Below are 20,863 nucleotides of genomic sequence, written 5' to 3' on the forward strand. Positions count from 1 at the left end.
AGTGCAAATGCCACCTCCTCCTTGAGGCTGTCCCCAATTTGCCGTCTCAGATGTCACTTCTCCATTCTCTAAGCTCTCTATCCCTCTCATAACACTCGCCACCTTCTATCCTGAATCACTAGTTTTTAGTTCATCCTACTCCTAATTTATTAATATTCTCTCTTTTTAAAAATAGTTATTTATTTTATTTGGCTGTGCCAGGTCTTAGTTGCAGCAGGCGGGCTCCTTAGTTGTGGCATGCAAACTCTTAGTTGCGGCATGCATGTGGGATCTAGTTCCCTGACCAAGGATTGAACCCAGGCCCCCTGCATTGGGACTGTGGAGACTTAACCACTGTGCCAGCAGGGAAGTCCCTTAATATTCTCTTTCTGATAAGGAGGCTGTATGCTCCTTGAGGGCAAGGACTGTATCTGTCTTGCTTGTGTCTGTCTCTGCCCCTTAAATCGAACATCAATCCTGGCACATTGTAGGCATTCAGTGAAAATTTCAGTTGGAAACAAATGTTCTCTAATGAGTGTGTTACTAGTAGTAGTATAGTAGGGCAGGTAATAGTAATATAATTGTGAGCAAAACAGGTATACAAGTTTTGTCCTCACAGAGCTAACTGACTTCTAGGGGAGAAAGATATTAATAAAAATCATATAATATGTATTTGTAGAATGATGTAAAAAACATGATCTGTATTTGCATTATTGTCCACAGTTGGCTTCATACATATACATACATACATACGCACCCTTAGAAAATATATAGTATCAGTTGAAGTTTTGTTTTTCATTTCAGGGTATGTCTCTCTTTTTTCCTTCTAAAATATGTCTTGCAGAGTTATGTAGGTTTACATTATCCTTTTTAGGTGATACATAGTAGTCATTATACTGGGCTACACCATTCCCTTGATGGACATTTAGAATGTTTCTGGGTTTTGTTTTTGCATTACAAACAATGATGCAACAGGTCTCTTTGTGCACTTATGCTTTTTCTCTGGTAGATTACAAGAAATCAAATTGATGGGTCATAGGCTTGCTTTTTTTTTTCATTTTTTGCTCTACACGTCTGTGTCATTAGAATTCATGCATTACTTTTGTGATTTAAAAAAAAACACTAAAAAATAGAAAGAAGTAGGTAGATGGTTCATGTTGTTGGCTTTTAGAAAGTAGAGGTGCCTAATCATTGTTACATGACTGTTACATAATCTGCTAATCATTATGTAATAAAATCTGAAAAGGATGCTCCTGTGATTCCATGTCACCAAGCAGAGAACTCTCAGACCCCCAGCCCTGTCTAAAAGATGAGAAACATGGCTCCCTTCAGAGACTTTGGTATTTTTCTGATATGAAATGTCACCGAGAATCAATGGCCAGGGTTTCTTACTGGTAAAGCCTTCTTTAAAATCTGTTTTCTTTTTTGCTGTCACAGAACCACAGAGCTGGAAGGGACTTATTAGCAGCCTCATGCAGTCTTATAACAGTTTCCAAAGGACAGTTCTGAGTTGTTGCAAAGGCAGAGGGTTTGGGTAGGACAGTTTTTCTCAGCTGGAATTCCTGTAAACACCATCACCTTACAGGTGATTAAGACAGAAGCTTAAACATGAGCTGATAACAGCTGAAGTATAGGAAGACCTTAAGTGATGCTCAGACAGCAACAGCTAAATATAGTAATTGCTGCTGTTTGAATAGCTGGTTGCTGGTTCTCCAAATGCTCTCCCATGTATTATGTCATTGACTCCTGAGACAAGACCCACTGACTTTACCTGGGGACCCCAAGGCTGAGAGAGAATCCTGCAATCAAGCAACACCTGTTGGGCACCTCCTGATCATGTACAGAGCTCACAGGAAACACAGATAAATAAGAAGCTCCAGGGCTTCCCTGGTGGCGCAGTGGTTGAGAGTCTGCCTGCCGATGCAGGGGACACGGGTTCATGCCCCGGTCCAGGAAGATCCCACATGCTGCGTAGCGGCTGGGCCTGTGAGCCATGGCTGCTGGGCCTGGGTGTCCGAAGCCTGTGCTCCACAACGGGAGAGGCCACAACAGTGAGAGGCCCGCGTAGTGCAAAAAAAAAAAAAGAAGCTCCAGGTCTTGTGGAGGGTGTCAGGTTTAAGCATATATATATATATATATATATATATATATATGCATATATATATATATATATAAGTATATGCTTACATGCTTATATATATATAAATGCTTAAACCTGACACCCCCCACAAGACCTGGAGCTTCTTTTTTTAAAAAAATATATATATATATTTTATATTTTTTATATTTTATATTTTATATATTATATATATATATTTTTTGCGGTGCGTGGGCCTCTCACTGTTGTGGCCTCTCCTGTTGCGGAGCACAGGCTCCGGAAGCGCAGGCTCAGCGGCCATGGCTCACGGGCCCAGCCACTCCGCGGCATGTGGGATCTTCCCAGACTGGGGCACAAACCCATGTCCCCTGCATCGTCAGGCGGACTGTCAACCACTGCGCCACCAGGGAAGCCCTATATATATTTTTTATATATATTTATATATATATTATATATATATATTTTATATATATATAAGTATATGCTTATATGCTTATATATATATAAGCATATATATATATATACTTATTTATAGTAAGAGCTGAGATAAAATATTGAAAGACAGTGTTATGGGGTGGGAAACCAGAGGAAGGTGGGTCTTTGCCTGGAGAAATCAGAGAAAGCTTCAGAAAGGATGTGAGGACTGAGCTGGGGCTGGAAGCCAAGAAAACAAGGAAGGGAAGAGGGGAAAGGAAGAACATTCAAACCCAGGGAACAGCATATAGAGGCATAGAGGCCAGAGGGGAAGAAGAGTATGGCAGGTACAGAGAGCCAAGACCATGTTGGAGAAAGAGAACTTGGCATGGAGTGGGCTCTGAGTCTTCAATAAATGTCTGGGGTAAGTTAGAGAGATACAATGAGTGGTTCAATGGTAAATATGTTCCTCAAAGTCTTGAGTATGTGCTAGGTACTTTGCAAGCACTAGGGATTCAGTGAGTGGTGAATCACAAAAGCAGAGTTCACGGTCAGTGTGGTGGGTGGGAGGCAAATCTATGAAGTGAAGTGACAAGCCACCAGAATTTATGCCAGTGTAGTTTACACTGCAGGTGTCTGGTGAGGTCACAAAGCAAGGAGGCAATATTTGGTTTGGTCTTCCCCAACCCTGGTTTCCATTCAAGGAAGTTGAGGGCTGAGAGAAGTCATTGCCTTTAATTTAACCAGATTTTATTTTATTATCTATCTATCTATCTATTTATTTATTTCTGGCCCCGCACAGGGCTTGCGGGATCTTAGTTCCCCCACCAGGGATTGAACCCTGGCCGACGGCAGTGAAAGCGCCGAGTCCTAACCACTAGACGGCCAGGGAATTCCCAACTTAACCAGATTTTTAAAACAAAGTGTATTTAGATTATTACTATAAGCCAACTACTGTAATAAGCTGTTTCCATACTCACTTCATTCTCACATGAATCTCAGGAGGAGGTATATTATTGCATTTTACGGGTGAAAAAGCTGAGGCTCAGAGAAGTTAAGTAACTAGCCTAAGGTCATGCAGCTGGTAAGTGGCAAAGGCAAAGCTGGAACCCTCACTAAACACAGCCTGTAACATCAACAGTCCTCTCAAGTCTGCATTCAGGCTCACGTGATACTGGGCACCTCACTTGCTCTTTTTAAGCCTCTGGTATTTCCACCTGTAAAATGGGGGTGAGGGATCCAATTGTCAGCTTCTGGTCAGGCGCAGTCGGGAGCTCAGCTCGCAGATCATCTCGACAAGGGGAGGAGGAGGCCGCGGGTCGCTCAGTCTGAGATCGCAGCTCCGAGCTACCATCTCCAGACTACAGACCGGTTCCCATGACAACCCGGCCAGCCGCCATCCTGTGACCGAGGGCGTGCGTCACTTCCGGCCCGTTTATTTCCGGGTCCCAGTCCCAGCAGTGGCAGTGGGCCTTTAGGCCCCAAAGCGGGACTCCGCGGTCTCTCTGCTCACTCTTCTGCCTCCCGCTTCTTCCTCCGCCGCCGGCGAGCAACGGCTTCACCCCAGCCCAGGGCGTAGCCGCGGCCGGGCCTCCCTTTGGACCCGCCTCCGAGAGACGTCACTTCCTGGTTGAGTGTTTCCGGGTCGCCGCGGCCCCGGGCTACTGGTGTCTGTCCCCTGCAGCCGGCCGGAGCTGCGAGAGCCCAGCCGGGCCTGGCTCCGGCGGCGGCCGCGGCTCCTTCTTGCTCCCCTCGACCGGGGCGTCCTCGGCGGCAGTGCCGGGGTGAGTGCGGGGCGGCCGCGGGCGGAAAAGGCCTCTGGGGCTTTCCCCGGCGGAGGCGGGGGGGCCCGGTTCGGCGGGGCTCTGCCGGCCCGGGAGCGGGGTCCCTTTGCGGCCTGCGGGGGCGACGGGCGGGCCCGTCTTTTCGGCGCTCCGGGGGCCCATTTAATTCTCAGGATCCCCACTCCCCTAGGGTGGCTCAGGGCAGCTCAGGAGGAACACCCCCTCTACAGCGACTAACACGGCAGGAGAACACCCCGATTCCACCGTGAGGCAGTTACCGCGCAGTGGTCCCCAGCTCACGCTCTGGCGGCATATTGGGGTTTGTACTCACGGTGTGACCTTGGGCAAGTCACTTCGTCTCTGAGCCTCAGTTGCCTGGTCAGTTAAATGGGGAGTGAACCTGCCTACTAGGGCCGTGGTGGGGATGAAGTGAGATGCATGCGAAGCACAGTCTCTGGCATACAGCAGGCGTCCAATAAATGATAGCTGCTGTTAATTCATTCACGGACCTGTGGGGAGGGCCCGAGTTTGGGACCAGGGTGTTTTTCACAACTGATGTCGCACTCAGAGGTTGTTGGAATTATCAAGCTGGGAATAGCAGTCGCCAGCTTCTGTCCCCTGCAGGGAGGGGGACCTCCTTGCTTCAGAGTCCCTCTGCGAGTCGCAGCTGCCACTGGGGAAGCCCAATTTCAGCATCGCTGAGGTTATTTTCAGAGGTTTGGAAACCCTCTCTCTGAATCTCTCTGGAACTGGGTTGGGGTGTGGGTACCCTTTGGCGCTTCACAGCCAGTGGAAGGTTGCCTAGGATGTGTCTCAGGGGCCGCGGGCTGGGGATGAATGCAGAGAAGTGGGGTGCGGAGGTGGAGGGGGTTGTTCTGCGCTCCCCTTGCTGCTGTTTGGAGGCCAGGGAAACTCTGAGCCGCTTGAAGCTAGACCAGGGATACATAAACCTGTGGACTGGGGCGATGCCGGGCCCAAAATAGCTTCTGTCTGTGCAGGGAGGGGGCGCCTTCAAATGCTGCTTGGGGAATGTTTCTGCTTGAATGGGCCAGCTGAGGTAAAGCCAAGCTCATGCTTTGCCATCCAGAATCATTTCAATTCCGTTTAGTGAGGTTTTAAACAGATATAGCTTTCCTTTGAGATGTTTAAAAAACAGTAATTAAAAAGCCACCACCTCCCTGACTGCAATCTCTCTCTCTTCATTGCTTTGCTTTTCAAAGGGGGCCCAGATTATGGGTGCAGGAAGTGCTGACCAGGCCTGTTGGCTCTGGGCACCCGTCTGATTCTGTTAGGGACGTTCACGGTGCCATTTTTTTTTTCTTTCCGCCACACTGGCACGTCTTGGCTTTCCAATCCTTGGGTTGCTTGGAGAAATTAACGGCTTCTGTCACCGGGCTGTCTTGGTCTCCTGTAACCACGCTGTTTTTGCAGAGAGTGTGTTTTTTGTTGTTTTTGCAGAGTGCTAGGAATAAATTGCTGGCTCTATGCTCAGAAGAGACACCAGCTACAATGCAGCCTGTATTCTCAGGAATGAATTCAGGAGGGATGATGTCAGCTGCTCTACCACTGGCCCGGCTCTGGTCGCCTCTCCTCTTGGCCCTTGAGCTTACGTCATAAATAGATTTGTGGCTCTTCCAGCCCCATTCTATGTGAGAAGATGTGAATTTTGCTAATACAGGAATTTTTAGAACTCAACTCTGCTGGCCCTGCCATAGTGCGTTCTGACTTAGTTGAGCCCTTTCAAGAAGAGCTGTCCAGCAGCAGGACAGCTTTGCCTAAGAGCAGCACAGCTCAGAGCTTGAGTCAGGGTTTTGGCCTCAGACCTAGGTTCAGATCTCAGTGCCACTTCTTCCTAGCCTTGTGACTTAGGGCAAGCGGCTTGGCCCCTCTGAGCCTCAGTTTTTTCTTTTTTTAACCCTGGGGTTGTCGTGTGGATTTCATTGATTTTCACGGAGCACTTAGCAAAGGGCCCTTATATACTAATCCCTTGGTGAATGGTACTAACGATAACAATAAATGAGTGAGATAAATGAGAAAAAGCACAGGCTGCAGGGCGGGTCAACCCAAGTTCAGATTCCAGCTCTGACCCATTCAAGCGGTGTTGGGCAGGTTGTTTAATGGCTGAGCCTTGGTTTTCTTCCTCTTAGACTTGTGAGGATTAAACTGGGTGATGCAGTTAAAGTGGAAAGCCCAATGCTTAGCACATAGTAGGACTTCAATAATTGTTAGTTTCATTCTCTCCTTGCCTTAATTATCTTTTACCATTCATTTTCTTTAACCTGTTTCCTCACCTACCTAGGTTGGTTCAAGATTTTTCTTAGATGGGTTTCCTATCCTTGACTTTGGGACTTTGAATACCAACTGGGCTATTTGGATCCCTTTTCCTTGTTTATCTGCCAGCCATAAACAAGGGTGTGGACTGTGGTGTGATTACAGAGCAGCAGATGCTGAGCTTGAGCGAGGCTGACTTTGTTTAAAAAAAAAAAATCAGTCTCTATTGGCTGAAGGCTGACTTCCTTGGAGAAAAATCACAGCAGTGTTTTGGAGACTTGATGTCCCTCTGTTTAAATTGTTCTCAGGTGTACTAAAAAACCGTCCCTGGGGCCAGAGGCTGGATGAAAGCTTCTTTTGGATAAATAAAAAATGGTATATGTATATGGGTTTTTTTTTAGCAAGGACAGTGATGTCTTCTCTCAGGTTGTAATACAATTTTATTTTTTAAGAGAACATACATGCTTTGATACTGGGCAGTAAGCCCTTTCAAGTAGAATTCAGGGCAGAGCTTTATCTTCTCAACTTCTGTTCCCTGCTGTCCCCTACACACGCCACATTCCCCCCACTGCACCCAGCCTAGGGCCCGGCATAGGGTAGGTGCTGCATACTTGTTGAGCTCAGGAATCATGGGGTGGTGGGAGGTACACAGGTTTCAAGTCATAAGGCCAGTGGAATCTGGGATCCACCTTTTCCTAACACTGAGCTATAGAGAGCACGTCATGTCATGGAGCCTCGGTTTCTTCTCGCTCCCGCTGGTCTCCCAGAATTCTGGGGAGAGCTAAATGAGAAGCTAAAGCATCATTTCGCCTGTTTTATCAAACACCTACTGTGTGCCAGGAGCTGTGTTAGGCATCATGGTGAACAAAACAGACACTGTCCTTGCCTTTGTGGAGCTTACTGGGTATTGGCGGGAGACAAAGAGAGGAAGCTAGTAAATGAATAAAGTTGGTAATTTCAAATGGTGATTACCCCAGGGTAACGCAATAATGAGGGCCAGGGCAAGTGGGATTTACTGAGCTGAGGTTGTCAGGGAGAGCCTCGGAGAGATGACATTTGAGCTGAGACCTGAATGATGAGTGAGCCAGCGACAGGAAGAATCAAAGGAAGAACATGCAGAAGGAACAACATGTGCAGAGGTCCTGAGGTAGGGATTTCCCTGGTGGTGCAGTGGTTGAGAATCCACTTGCCAATGCAGGGGACACGGGTTCGAGCCCTGGTCTGGGAAGATCCCACATGCCGCAGAGCAACTAAGCCCGTGCTCCACAACTACTGAGCCTGCGCTCTAGAGCCCGCGAGCCACAACTTCTGAGCCCGCGTGCCACAACTACTGAAGCCCATGCGCCTAGAGCCTGAGCTCTGCAACAAGAGAAGCCACCGCGATGAGAAAACCGCACAACGCAATGAAGAGTAGCCCCCGCTCGCTGCAACTAGAGGAAGCTCACGCGCAGCAACGAAGACCCAACAACGAAGACCCAATGCAGCCAAAAATAAATGAATTAAAAAAAAAAAAAAGGGTTACCTGGCCTTTAAAAAAAAAAGGGTCTTGAGGTAGAAATGGGCTTGATGTGTTTGAGGAGCAGACAGAAGGGTCCTTGTGGGACCTTAAGAGGGAAGGGAAGGACTGCTCTGAGGACCACAGAGACGTTGGTCAGGAGGTAAAATTTGATCCCACATGGATTTGTTTGCCTTGTGTGCTCCTCAGGCCTATTTGTTCTATTTGTTCCTGAAGCCTTGGGCTTCCTTGGCAGGGCAGTGGGTGGGAGAAGGTGACCTCTCTGTGTCCCTAATTCTCCTGCATGTCTTACCCCTCACCCCACAGTTAAGACCCCTGGGTGTCTCCCCAAAACTGTGGAGAAGCCAGAGGAGTGGCTCATTGAGACATGGGTGATTTTATTGACTTCCTGATAGTTGCCAGGCTCGTAGGCCCTTAGAACTTCTGAGCTGAACTCAGATCTGCTAAAGGACTCCACAGGTCCGTCCCATCCCACTACGGCTTCTTGGTCCCTCATCATTTCCCACAGCCAGCAGGACCCCACCCTTCACTCAGGCAGCAGGTGTTTATGAAGCACGTAACCTGCTCTGGCACTGTGACCCTTACTGAGTCATTTGGTCGCAATCCCTGCACCCATGAGCTTGTGGTCAGGAAAGGTAGGACAGGCAAGTGTAAAAATGCATGTCCACCCCCCAGTCGGAGATTTTTGCATCACTCTGATCTTACAAGCATCCTTGTAGCACCTTCAGACACCAGAAGTGTCTGCTTGTGTGTATCAAGGGCTTACTTTGAACTGGCATTCTGAAGAGCTTTCTGTACTGATTGCATATAATCCTTCCACTAACTTTGGACGGTAAGTGCTATTATTAACCCCCTTTTTCAGATGAGAAAACTGAGGCCCAGGTTGAGTAGTTAGCCCAAGTAACCTAGAAAAGCAGATCCAGGGTTCACACCCAGGCAGTCCAGCTTTGCAATCTGTTTGTAACCCCGATGCTGTGTTGCCTCACCTGGCCTGGCAGGTCCCTCCATGAATCCAGATTTGCTCCCAGCATCGTTACACCAGGAATACTGATGGATCTGTACCTGTTCTACTAACAAGTGGCCAAGGAGACAGCAAGAGTGTATAAATCCTGTGTGTCCCAGCTCAGAATGTCCTTTCCTCTCCCAACAGCGGACTGTGAAAGTCGGATATGGAATTCCCTGGCGGTCCATGGTTAGGATTCCACGCTTCCACTGCAGGGGGCATGGGTTCGATCCCTGGTCTGGGAATTAAGATCCCACATGTGGCGCGGCCCAAAAAAACAGACAAACAAAAAAACCAAAGACGGCTAAAGGCACTCTCCAGGACTCAGCAGCCAAAGGGGTCTTTTTAAAAAAAATTGCACATATGATCGTGTCCCTCTCCCCCTTGCTTTGAACTGTTCAAGGGCTTCACTTGGCTCTTTGAATAAAATGTACAGCTCTTTGAGACCTTGGGGTCAGGATCCTGCTTATGCCGGCAGCTTCATCTCCTGTGACTCCCCTCCTCTCTCTGCTTCAGCCACACTAGCCTTCTTTGTGTTCACATGCCAGGCTCCTTCCCGCCTCAGGAAAGCGGGGTGTGGTGGTTAAGGGGACGGACTTGGGAGCCAGCCTGCCTGGGCTCTGATCTCAGCTCTGCTTCTCAATAGTCCTGTAACTTTGGGCAAGTTTCTTGATGTCTCCATGTCTCAGTTTCCACATTTGTAAAATGGGGATAACAACAGGGCCTATCTCCTAGAGTTGTTTAAGAAGACGGAATGAGTTAGTCCATGTAAGCACGTGGCATGTAGTAAGTGCTGATAGTGTTTAGCTCAGGGCCTTCCTCCCTGCTGACGCCTCATCCTTTGGGTCTAACCGTCGCTTTCTCAGGGGCTTTTTAACCATCCCCCATCCCCTTGAAACCAGGTTAGGTGCCCCAATCATATTTTTCATTTGTGAGCTCAGCAAAGTCAAGGACCTTATCTGTCTTGTTTCCACGACAACATGGTGTACCTCTTCACTAAATGTGTTGAATGAGCGGAAAGGGCCAGGGGCTGGTGGTGCCCGGTGTAGCTCAGGACAGCTCTGTGTTTTGTTCGGCCTCAGCAGCTACAGGCTGGGACGCGGACCATTTCAAGGAGTGACGTGCTGCTTATTCTTCCTCTTGCAGAACACTCTGCTGGTCCAGGCAGGCGACATGCCAGTGCTTTTAGCGATGTCCCTGCCTCTGACTCAGAAGCCATGGAGGAGATAAGGTAGCCCCCGTCCCTGGGTCGGATCGGATGGGGAAGCCCAGTTCAATGGATGCAAAATACAAGGATGACTTATTTCGGAAGTACGTGCAGTTCCATGAAGGCAAAGTGGACCCCACCCCCAGCAAGCAGCGGCCTGGCAGTGATGAGTCCCTGCGGGTGGCAGCCTCGACCCTGCTCAGCCTGCACAAGGTGGATCCCTTTTATCGATTCCGGCTGATCCAGTTCTATGAGGTGGTGGAGAGCTCCCTGCGCTCCCTGAGCTCCTCCAGTCTGCGGGCTCTGCACTGTGCCTTCAGTGTGCTCGAAACGGTGGGTGTCAACCTTTTCCTCTACCCGTGGAAGAAGGAATTCAGAAGCATCAAGGTAAGGTCTGGGGACGGGCTCTCCACACTGGTCTCCCTTCTCCCTTCTCGCCCCTTCCAGTGCATCCGGAGAGGGTTTGTGCCCATCTAATCAACATCCTTCCTCTGCTCGCGGGGCCCCCCGGGTTCCCCACTGCCTTTGAGATAACAACCAGAACTGCCCCCGTGGCTGCCCACCTGGCCCCTCTGCCTGGTGTCATCTCTTAACGGGCTCCCCACCCCTGGCAGCTCACATCGGAAACTGAGGTTGGAAAGGTGGGCAGTACCCGGTCGTGCAGGGCCTTGGAGCCCAGGGCAGAGGGCTGGAGTTTATTCTAAGGGGGCTGGGGAAGCAGGCAGTGCCGGGATCAGGTTTACATTGGAAAAGAATCCTCCTGGTTGCTGTACGGGAGAGAGATTGTAGAGGGGCAGGAGTCGGCCGGGGAGGCCGTTAGGAGGCTGCTGCAGGTGTCCGTGCAAGCGGAGGAAAGCAGAGAGCAGGGAGGAGGATGAACTCGAGGCAGAATTCTGAATCATTCCGAAGGCAGTGACGGCCCAGGAGAGTTTCCACCAAGTCAGGCTCAGCCTAACATACGCTTCAAACCTTTGCAGAAATGCCAGGAAGGAATATTCTCATTGCTCGTGGGTGTTGTGCCTCTAATCCGATCCCCTTTCTTCATCCGTGTTTGCCCTGCTCTTCCTCAAGCAGAGCCACTGCACCCCATGTAGAAAGCTAGTGGCTTTGTTCCCTCCGCTGAAGAAAGGAGCGCTGTGTCACTTCCCTCAGACCCGTGCGCGGAGCTGTTGGGCGGCATTAGCCTCTGCCTTCCGCGGTGAGACGCTGCCGTGGAGATCACGCCCCCTTCCTCTCCCTGCGTGTTCCGGTTCAGACTTGATGGGATGCGCTCTGACGGAGGCGCCGTTCGTTGTGTGCCTCAGAGAGAAAAACCCGCCTCTCTTTTTCTACCCCCTTCCTTCCCCTAGACCTACACGGGCCCCTTTGTTTATTACGTCAAGTCCACATTACTGGAAGAGGACATCCGAGCCATCCTGAATTACATGGGCTACGTGCCCGAGCTGGGGACTGCGTACAAGCTCAAAGAGCTGGTAGAGACCCTCCAAGTGAAGATGGTCTCCTTTGAACTCTTTCTGGCCAAGGTGGAGTGTGAACAGATGCTGGAAATCCACTCCCAAGTCAAGGACAAAGGCTACTCTGAGCTGGACGTGGTGAGCGAGCGCAAGAGCAGCGCGGAGGACGTGCGAGGCTGCTCAGATGCCCTACGGCGGCGGGCCGAGGGCCGGGAGCACCTGACGACCTCCATGGCCCGCGTGGTGCTCCAGAAGTCGGCCAGCGAGCGGGCAGCCAAGGACTACTACAAGCCCCGTGTGACCAAGCCCTCAAGGTCGGTGGACACCTATGACAATTACTGGGAGAGCCGGAAGCCGCCCCTGAAGACCTCGTTGAGCCTGCGGAAGGAGCCTGTGGCAGCGGACGTGGGGGACGACCTCAAGGACGAGATCATCCGCCCGTCGCCCTCGCTCCTGACCATGTCCAGCTCCCCCCACGGCAGCCCGGATGACCTGCCATCCTCCTCCCCCAACAATGGCCTTGGCTTGCTGCGTGGCACGTACTTCTCCGCTCAGGAGGATGTGGATCTGTACACAGACTCGGAGCCCAGGGCCACGTACCGGAGGCAGGATGCCCTGCGGCCAGATGTCTGGCTGGTCCGAAGTGACGCCCACCCCATCTACCACAAGCGCTCGCCCCCCGCCAAAGAGTCCGCCCTCTCCAAGTGCCAAAACTGCGGTCTGTCCTGCAGCTCCTCCCTCTGCCAGCGCTGCGACAGCCTGCTCGCCTGCTCCCCGGCCTCCAAGCCCGGCGGCTTCCCCAGCAAGGCCTCCGCCCACGACAGCCTGGCCCACGGGTCATCTCTGCGGGAGAAGTACGCAGGCCAGACGCAGGGCCTCGACCGGCCGCCGCACCTCCACTCGAAATCGAAGCCCTCCCCTGCAGCCACCTCCCGCTGTGGCTTCTGTGACCGCCCGGGGGCCGCCAACACCTGCACCCAGTGTTCGAAAGCCTCCTGTGACGCCTGCCTCAGCACCTACCATTACGACCCCTGCTGCAAAAAGAGTGAGCTGCACAAGTTCATGCCCAACAACCAGCTGAACTACAAGTCCGCCCCGTTCTCCCATCTCGTGTACAGATAGACTCGACCTTGCGCCTCCCTGCTACAAGGGCTACACCGCTGACCTTTCTGGTTTCATGGGGAAGAAATGTTAACGCGTTGATCTCAGAAGCAGAGGCCTGCGCTTGACCACGTGGTTGGGGGGTGTGGATCGTGTGTCCGGCTTCCCCACCTGGGAGTTCCCGTATCGACTCAGATATGTCATCTGATGGTTGCTTTGCCACCTGGCAAGAGAGACGGGTGGCACTTGCATTCAGATTCATTTTTGCTAATCACTCCCTGGTCCATTCTTTTGTTTTTGTCTCTCAAAGAGGATTTTTCTGTCTCTGGGACTCTTGCCATGCCGACTGCTCCCATGGCAAAGCCAACTTGGACTGGGAAGGACCCTCCAGGTCCCCTCCAAACGCCCACCTGGAGTGGTGAGCTAGAGGCCTGTTGGCTTGTGAAATGAGCCCTCCTGCCACACCGGGCCTCATCCACTGGCTCATCCCTCCACCACCCTTTCCCAAACACGAGGATCCCCGGCGGCAGCCCCCCCACCCAACTTCCCTGCCTCTCCACGTATCGAAGGTGACCCGAGTCCAGGATTCGCATAATGTCATCCTGTTGCCTTCACAGCTCAGTTCAGCCTTGGGGTTTGTGAAGTTGGCTCTAGCGCTCTGAAGGGTGGACCTTCCACACTGGGACTGACTTTTCCCCGCTTCCTGTTGTTTGCACATGCCTCTCTTACTCTACTGTAAATAGATATTTTGAGATTTATTTTTAAATAAATATTCAACTTGCTGTGTGTTTCAAAGTGGTTAAAACATTAACGATGTAGCTATTTATAAAAATGCCCCGGGTTCTTTAGTCTTCCAAGGGAGGGGCTCATGCCCTTCCATCTTGTATCCTCCACTCGCCACAGCCCGAGGGTAGAGTGGAGATTGTAGGGGCAGAGGAGGAACAGAGATGATGTCCCCTGAGTTGGTGGAGAGCCACTGTCTTCCCTACAATAAATTTCTAACACCTACCTCCAGTGTGCACTTAGGGGGGTTAGTCCGGGCCGAGAGGTCTGTGCGCCTGCAGACTGTGACAACCTAGTGACAATTCAGGAACCTCACCCTGTGGATCTCCAGCCTGGTCTTTGCCGCTTGCTGAGCGTGAACCTTGCACTCCAAACTTCTTGAGTCTCAATTCAGAAGGAAAATCGTTTGGGATTCCCACCACCCCTCTATCTCAGTCCTCTTCTCTTCACCTGTTTCCAGGATTCCTCTGCAACATTTGTGACCTTTTTGCACTAAAAGTGGGCAGGAGCCGGCGTGCGCCCATCAGACAGATGTGTCCTGAGATTCTTAGCTGAGCCTCAGCGCTTCTAAACCCGAAGGCCTCTTAAACTCCTCATGTGAATTGCTGACCCCGGATTTCCTTTTGGGGTGCAGAGCAGGAGTGGGGCAAGAATTTGAAAATAAAACTGCTTCCTTGTGAACTAACAGTATACTTTAGCCATAAGTGTTTGTGATGTACAGAATGTTGTAGGAATTTACATGCAGTGGGTATTCTGATAGAAGGAGGTATTCAGCTCTTGAGCAAATTTAAATCTGGCTGAATCCTGAGGCCACTGTGAATTTGCTGATGTTCTTCCAACTTAGTTGTGTGATTTTAAGGTTTTCAAAATCTATGGCTCTTTTTCTATATATCTAGTAGATCACGTGTAGATATTCAATGTGTATATAAAGCTGAATTTCAACCAACTTTATTACTAAGACCCACCCATTCTGGGGCATTCATCTCTGATGTTCTTCCTTTTCACGTTTCAGAAGTGTCTGTGCCTGTCCCAGTCCTGAGTTTTCTAGTTTTCCATTTCCAGACTGCTCTAGCACTACAGTAACTCTTTTAACCAACCGTGATGCCACGTAACTTACACAGCAGACAAAAATAGGAATAACTAACTTGTCCTGGAAGAGAAAGGCCAGTGTGTGTATCATCACGGAAATACTGTGTTCGTGGACTGGAATAGGAAATGCTATGACCATGCTCCTCCTCGTTGTGTATCTTATTGTATGAGGTTGCTGTGACTGAGATAAATACACGCTAATTTAAAAAAGCAGATGTTTTGCATTTGATTTCTACCAAGAGTTGAAATGTTGAGAGATGATTTAAAAAGATAAATAAAATAAAGTGTCTTCCATTGTTAAATGAAGTGTTTGGGGTTTTATGTCCCTCCTCCCTGCTGCTTTGAAGTTTGGGTTGCTTGGGTTTTTTTTTTTTTTTTTTTAAATTTAACTTCAAGAAAAATTTATTTATTTATTTATTTATTTATTTATTTATTTATGGCTGTGTTGGGTCTTCGTTGCTGTGCGTGGGCTTTCTTTAGTTGTGGTGAGTGAGGGCTACTCTTCGCTGCAGTGCGCAGGCTTCTTGTTGCGGTGGCTTTTTTTGTTGCAGAGCATGGGCTCTAGAGCGCAGGCTCAGTAGTTGTGGCACACGGGCCTAGCTGCTCCGTGGCGTGTGGGATCTTCCCGGACCAAGGCTTGAACCCGTGTCCCCTGCATTCTTAACCAGGCAGGTGGATTCTTAACCACAGCGCCACCAGGGAGGTCCGGTTGCTTGGTTTTTTTGGTGTTTTTTTGTTTGTTTTTGTTTTTTTTGCTCAAGCCATGTTTAGTTCTTTAGTGACAGGACTCACATTTTTTCCTCCATGAAACTGACAAATAATAACAGCCAGCATTTGAGTACTTATACTGTGAGCCAGGCATTTTATACGCTGAGACTTTACGTTCGTCATCTCATATAATTGTCTCAATCCTCCTAGAAGATAACATAAATCCTGTTCTGATCCCCATCTAACCAGTGGGGAAACCAAGGTGTTCAGAGTTCAGCCATGTTTCCTAGGAGTGAGATTGCAGACTCCAGGAGAAGTGATTGTTGGTGGTGACTGACAGGAATTAAATAACATTGAAGGGCGTTGTGAAAAAAATTAATCCCGTTTAAAATTTTTTTGATCCGTTTAAATGCCCTAAGGAGGATCCTGGTCACTGTAATGCGAGTTTGTCTTTAACAAAGAGAAAGCAGGAGTCAGGCTGAGAACCTCTGGCAGAATCTTAGGTTTTCAGTTACCTTCTATTTAGGGCAGGCCATACTACTTTTCCAATGATTGGGGATTACTTTAAAAATCAATTTAAGGTGTTTTTAAAAATGAAACTAATATGACATAACATTGTAAATCAACTCTACTTCAATAAAAATAAATAATAAATAAATAATGAAGGTTGACTTAAAAGCAAAATGTATTGCAAAAATCTTAAGAGTGGTATAAGAGCAGCTGTGGTTTGGGACATCCTGTCTTTATGCACTGGTGGGGTGTCTTTGCCACCATGCTGACCACTCTGCAGGGTTGGACCCCACGAAGCCACTCGGCTGTCCGGGAAGAAACTGAACGGTTTTCTCCATCTCATTCACTGGCCGAGCAAATATCCAGGCCTTGGACCAGACCAAGGCCCAGGTGCTGGGTTTGGTTTTAGTGACAGCATAGGAAATGGCACTGCCATCCTGGCTACCAGGAACAGCAGCTTCCTAGAGATGAACACCCAGCCTGGGAGAGCAAAGGAATCCAGACACTCACTCCTGTATCTAGAGCGGAGCAGAGATGCTGAGCAGATTGCTTAATTTGTATATGTAAATGACAAGCACATTTAAACATCCTCAGGCCCACCAGTTGTACAACATTAACATTAGCCTTGCTGCCAGCTCTGTACCCCACACGACATTGCCAATTGGACCCCAATCTCTGCTCACCCTTTCTCCCTTGGTAATAGAAGCCTTGAATTTTAGACATCTAGCCATCCAGAATAAAGACTGCCTTTCCCAGCCTCTCCTGCAGCTGGGCATGGTCATACGGTTATGTCTGGTCCCTAGGATGGAAAGATACTGTGTGTGGCTTCTGAGACAAGTCCTTCAAAGAAAGAAGCTTGTTCTTCCCACCCTGGCTGCTCTGGCTGGAATGGAGCAGCCATGTGAGACTCTGAGGCAGAGGCCAAGTGAAGGGGGGTGCAGTGAGTAGCTGGAGGAGGCTGGGTCCCTGATGCTTAGGAAGCCACCATCATACCTGGCCTGCCCCACCTACCTTCAGAGTTTTATATGCGAGAAGTAAACTTCTATCTTGCTTAAACCACATTTTTTCCATTTGCTCATTTTAGAAAGCTTTTTATTTACAAAAGAAGTGAGACTACTCTAATGATGCCTCAGGTACATCGAACGCAGGACTTCAACAGTTCAACGGTTCACAACTTCTGGCCAATCTGACTTTTTTCTGTACCTGTCCATCCACTTCCCCCACTCCTAAGTTTCTTAGAAGCAAATTCCAGACATCTGTTTCACTTGTGAACATTTCAGTACCTGTATCTAAAAGACAAGGACTTTTAAAACAATACCATGATCACATCTAAATTTTTATAACAGTTTCTTAATTGTAACAAATATCCAGTCACTGTTCACAGGTCCAGTCTCTTATAAGTGCATACTTTAAAAACTGTGTGTTTGCGTTGGGGCCCAAATAAGGTCTCACGTTGTTGAAATGGATAAATCTTTAAATCACATTTATCCTAAAGGCTGTCCCTATAGAAGGACATTTTCCTCTTTCTCTTTTTTTCCCTTGAAATGTATTTGTTGAAGAAATCGGATTGTTTGTCCTTTAGTTTGCCAGAGTCTAAATTTTGCTGATTGCAGCCCCTGCTGTTGTTTATCATGTTCCTCTGTTCTCTCAACCTCCTGAAAATTGGCAGCTGGCTCTTCTTTTTTTTTTCCAGTTTCTTACTGTTTGTTTGAACATGTTGTACAAAGTAGAAAAATAAACATTTCTTCTGCAGCTCCATAAATAAAGGATGAGAGGAAATAACTTAAGGCCTGGTTGGGGCTTAGTGCATAAGTAAGGTCTGGGTCCAGGTTTTCAGATATGCAGGTCTCCACTGGCAACAATTCTCAGGTCCCTTAGGAGGAGGCGGAAGAGGTTGAATGTGACAGAGGCCTCGAGACAGCCTTGGGACTCCTCCTCTGTGGCCTCCTGGAGCCGGCACAGCCAGTGGTGGAGGCGGCCCGGGGCTGGGATTCTGCTGTGGGCCGAGCCAGGATGCAAGCCTGAGGCTCGGAGTGGATGTGATGCAGCGTGTGCAACGGCTGGTCCAGGATGACCCCTGAGGACGAGTCTGCCACAGCACCCAGGACCTTCAGCGTCAGGTCTAACTCCGCCTCCAAGGCCACAGGGCGCTCCCACATCTGCGGCTGCCTCAGGTCCTGGGCCCTGGGGAAGCGGTGAGAGCTGCAGCTCCAGTTTTCAGCGAGAACGACTCTTCTAAGGCCTCCTTGGCTTTCTTGAAGCCCTCCAGCTCCCTTGGCAACAGAGATTGGAACCGGCCCATGTGGCAGCCCTTCCCGGTTGTGGTGGGCTTGGATGTGGGGACAGGGCCTGCTCTGGCCAAGTCCAGCATCACAGTCACCAACACCAGGACCCAAGCTGCAGCCATGGCTAAATCCCAACTGCTTGTTTGGCCCCATAGCTCTGCTTTTAGCCAGGTTCACTGGGCAATCCCAGCTGATGTGTGTAAAGTGAAAAGGCAAATGGAAATAGGAATCTCCACGTTGATGGCAAAGGCACGAGTGTGGGGGTCCAGTCGCCGAACCAGGTGAGCCCGGACCTGTGCCAGGAAGGAAAGAGATAACTGAAATTCAGTCACAGGAGAGAACTTTGCTTCTGAGAAGTCCCTGTGCCTGGAGAATCTCCAGGTTAGGACTCCCGGGGGCAGCCTTTAGCTCGCTGACTTTGGGGAGCCTCCGAATGAGGCTGAGGCAGGTGGAGGGATGGGAAACTGGCTCGAGGACTCTCACAGTGGGGTAGGGACCTGGCGGGTGTGGGTGAGGCTGCCTGAGTGGCAGAGAAGGGGCATCCCTTGAATGTGCAGAAGTTTTAAAGTTTGCTGTGGTCCCCTTTTCTACTTCTGCTTTTGTTACCTATGCTTTTGGTGTTACATCCAAGAAATTGTTGCCAAATCCAATGTCATGGAACTTCTCTCTGTTTTCTTCTAGGAGATTTTTAGTTTTAGGTCTTACATATGAACCTTTGCTCTGTTTTCAGTTTTGTGTATGGTGTAAGGTAAGGGTCTAACTTCGTTCTTTTGCATTTGGATATCCAGTTTTCCCAGTACCATTTGAGGAGACTGTCCTTTCCCCATTGAGTGGTCTTGGCATCCTGTTGAAGATCTTTTGACTACATACGTGAGGGTTTATTTCTGGCCTCTCTATTCTGTTCCATTGGACCATATGTCTATATTTATGCCAGTACCACACTATTTTGATTACTGTAGCTTTGTATGTAATGTGTGGTGTTTTTTTTATTTTTATTTATTTATTTATTTATTTTTGGCTGTGTTCGGTCTTCGTTTCTGTGCGAGGGCTTTCTCTAGTTGCGGCGAGCGGGGGCCACTCTTCATCGCGGTGTGCGGGCCTCTCACTGTCGCGGCCTCTCTTGTTGCGGAGCACAGGCTCCAGAGGCGCAGGCTCAGTAGTTGTGGCTCATGGGCCTAGTTGCTCTGCGGCATGTGGGATCTTCCCAGACCAGGGCTCGAACCCGTTTCCCCTGCATTGGCAGGCAGATTCTCAACCACTGTGCCATCAGGCAAGCCCTGTATGTAATGTGTTTTGAAATCAGGAATTGTGAGGCCTCTGACGTCGTTCTTCTTTTTCAAGATTGTTCTGGCTATTCGGGGTCCCTTGAGATCCCATATAAATTTTAGGATTTTTTTCCCATCTGTGCAAATATGCCATTGGGATTTTGATAGGGATTACATTGAATCAGTAGATTGCTTTGGGTAGCGTGGACATTTTAATGATATTCAGTCTTCTAACTCATGAGTACAGGATGTCTTTCCGTTAATTTGTCTCTCCTTTAATTTCTTTCAGCAATGTTTTGTAGTTTTTGGTGTATAAGTCTTTCACCTCCTTGATTAAGTTTACTCCTAAATATTTTATTCTTTTTGATGCTATTGTAAGTGGAATTGTTTTTGTAATTTTCTCTTCAGATTGTTCATTATTCATGTATAGAAATGCAACTGATTTTTGTGTATTGATTTTGTATCCTGCAACTTGGCTGAATTCATTTCTTAGTTCTAACAGGTGTGTGTATGTGTGTAATCTTTAGGGTTTTCTACATAAGATCATGTCATCTGAGAACAGATATAATTTCACTTCTTTCCAGTTTGGATGCTATTGATTGATTGATTGATTGATTGATTGATGCTTAATTGCTCTGGCTAAGACTACCAGTACTATGTTTAATAGAAGAGGCAAGAGTGGGCATCATGGCCTCTTCTAAAGGAAAAAATCAGTCTTTCATCACTGAGTATGAAGTTAGCTGTGGTGTATGTGTTTTCATATGTGGCTTTTATTATGTTGAGATAGTTTCCTTCTATTCCTAGTTTGTTGAGTGTTTTTATCATGAAAGTATGTTGAATTTTGTCAAATGCTTTTCATGCATTAATTGAGATGATCTTGTAGTCTTTGTTCTTCATTCCATTAATGTGCTATATCACATGGTAGTTGACTTTTGAGGCTTGCTCAGATGTGGGTATGATTTTTTTTGTTGTTGTAAGAATACTTCATAGATGCTATCTTCTTTCATCAGGAGGCACATGATGTTGAGTTCTCTCCCTTTGGGATATTAATAGCTGTTAAGGCTGTTACTCAGTACTTAGATCCATTATTTCATCAGAGCATGCAAAATGGAGATATTCCAATTCTAGTCTTCCTTGTTTGGCAACTGGAATACTTCTATAAAAAGAAACTTTTCTATGGTGGTGTGACTCTATACCTGGGACAAAACTGCATGGAACTAAACACACACACACACACACACACACCCACACACACACAGGACAGCACGTAAAACTGGTGTAATCTGAACAAGGTCTGTGGATTGTACCAATGTCAGTTTCCTGGTTGTGATACTGCTTTATAGTTGTGCAAGATGTTACCCCCTGGGAGAAACGTGGGCACATGGGACCTTTCTGT

General features: G+C 48.5%; 2 protein-coding genes across 3 annotated transcripts; one reads left to right on the top strand and one right to left on the bottom strand.

Moving 5' to 3' along the window:
* Positions 1–4,146: 4,146 nt before the first annotated feature.
* Positions 4,147–14,963, top strand: SPATA2 (spermatogenesis associated 2). Of its 2 annotated transcripts, XM_060078932.1 has the most exons (4): positions 4,147–4,275; positions 4,466–4,594; positions 10,212–10,659; positions 11,622–14,963. In XM_060078932.1, exons 3-4 carry the CDS (start codon positions 10,324–10,326, stop codon positions 12,846–12,848), a joined length of 1,563 nt encoding a protein of 520 aa, XP_059934915.1. In that variant the 5' UTR covers positions 4,147–4,275; positions 4,466–4,594; positions 10,212–10,323; the 3' UTR covers positions 12,849–14,963. The 2 variants fall into 2 exon arrangements, with proteins under 2 accessions (XP_059934915.1, XP_059934914.1); XM_060078931.1 differs by lacking the exon at positions 4,466–4,594.
* Positions 14,964–17,750: 2,787 nt separating this feature from the next.
* LOC132476404 (interferon lambda-1-like) lies at positions 17,751–18,324 on the bottom strand. Its single transcript, XM_060078352.1, is given in 3 exon segments — positions 17,751–17,902; positions 17,905–18,135; positions 18,138–18,324. Coding segments are annotated over 3 exon segments (570 nt in total).
* Positions 18,325–20,863: the final 2,539 nt, after the last annotated feature.

Source organism: Mesoplodon densirostris, chromosome 16, assembly GCF_025265405.1.
Source record: "Mesoplodon densirostris isolate mMesDen1 chromosome 16, mMesDen1 primary haplotype, whole genome shotgun sequence".
Lineage (NCBI taxonomy): Eukaryota > Metazoa > Chordata > Mammalia > Artiodactyla > Ziphiidae > Mesoplodon > Mesoplodon densirostris.

Coding starts and splice junctions, on each gene's coding strand:
- SPATA2 (XM_060078932.1), top strand. CDS start 10,324: ATGGGGAAGCCCAGTTCAATGGATGCAAAATACAAGGATGACTTATTT. Junction 10,660..11,621: donor AGGAATTCAGAAGCATCAAG/GTAAGGTCTGGG, acceptor TCCTTCCCCTAG/ACCTACACGGGCCCCTTTGT.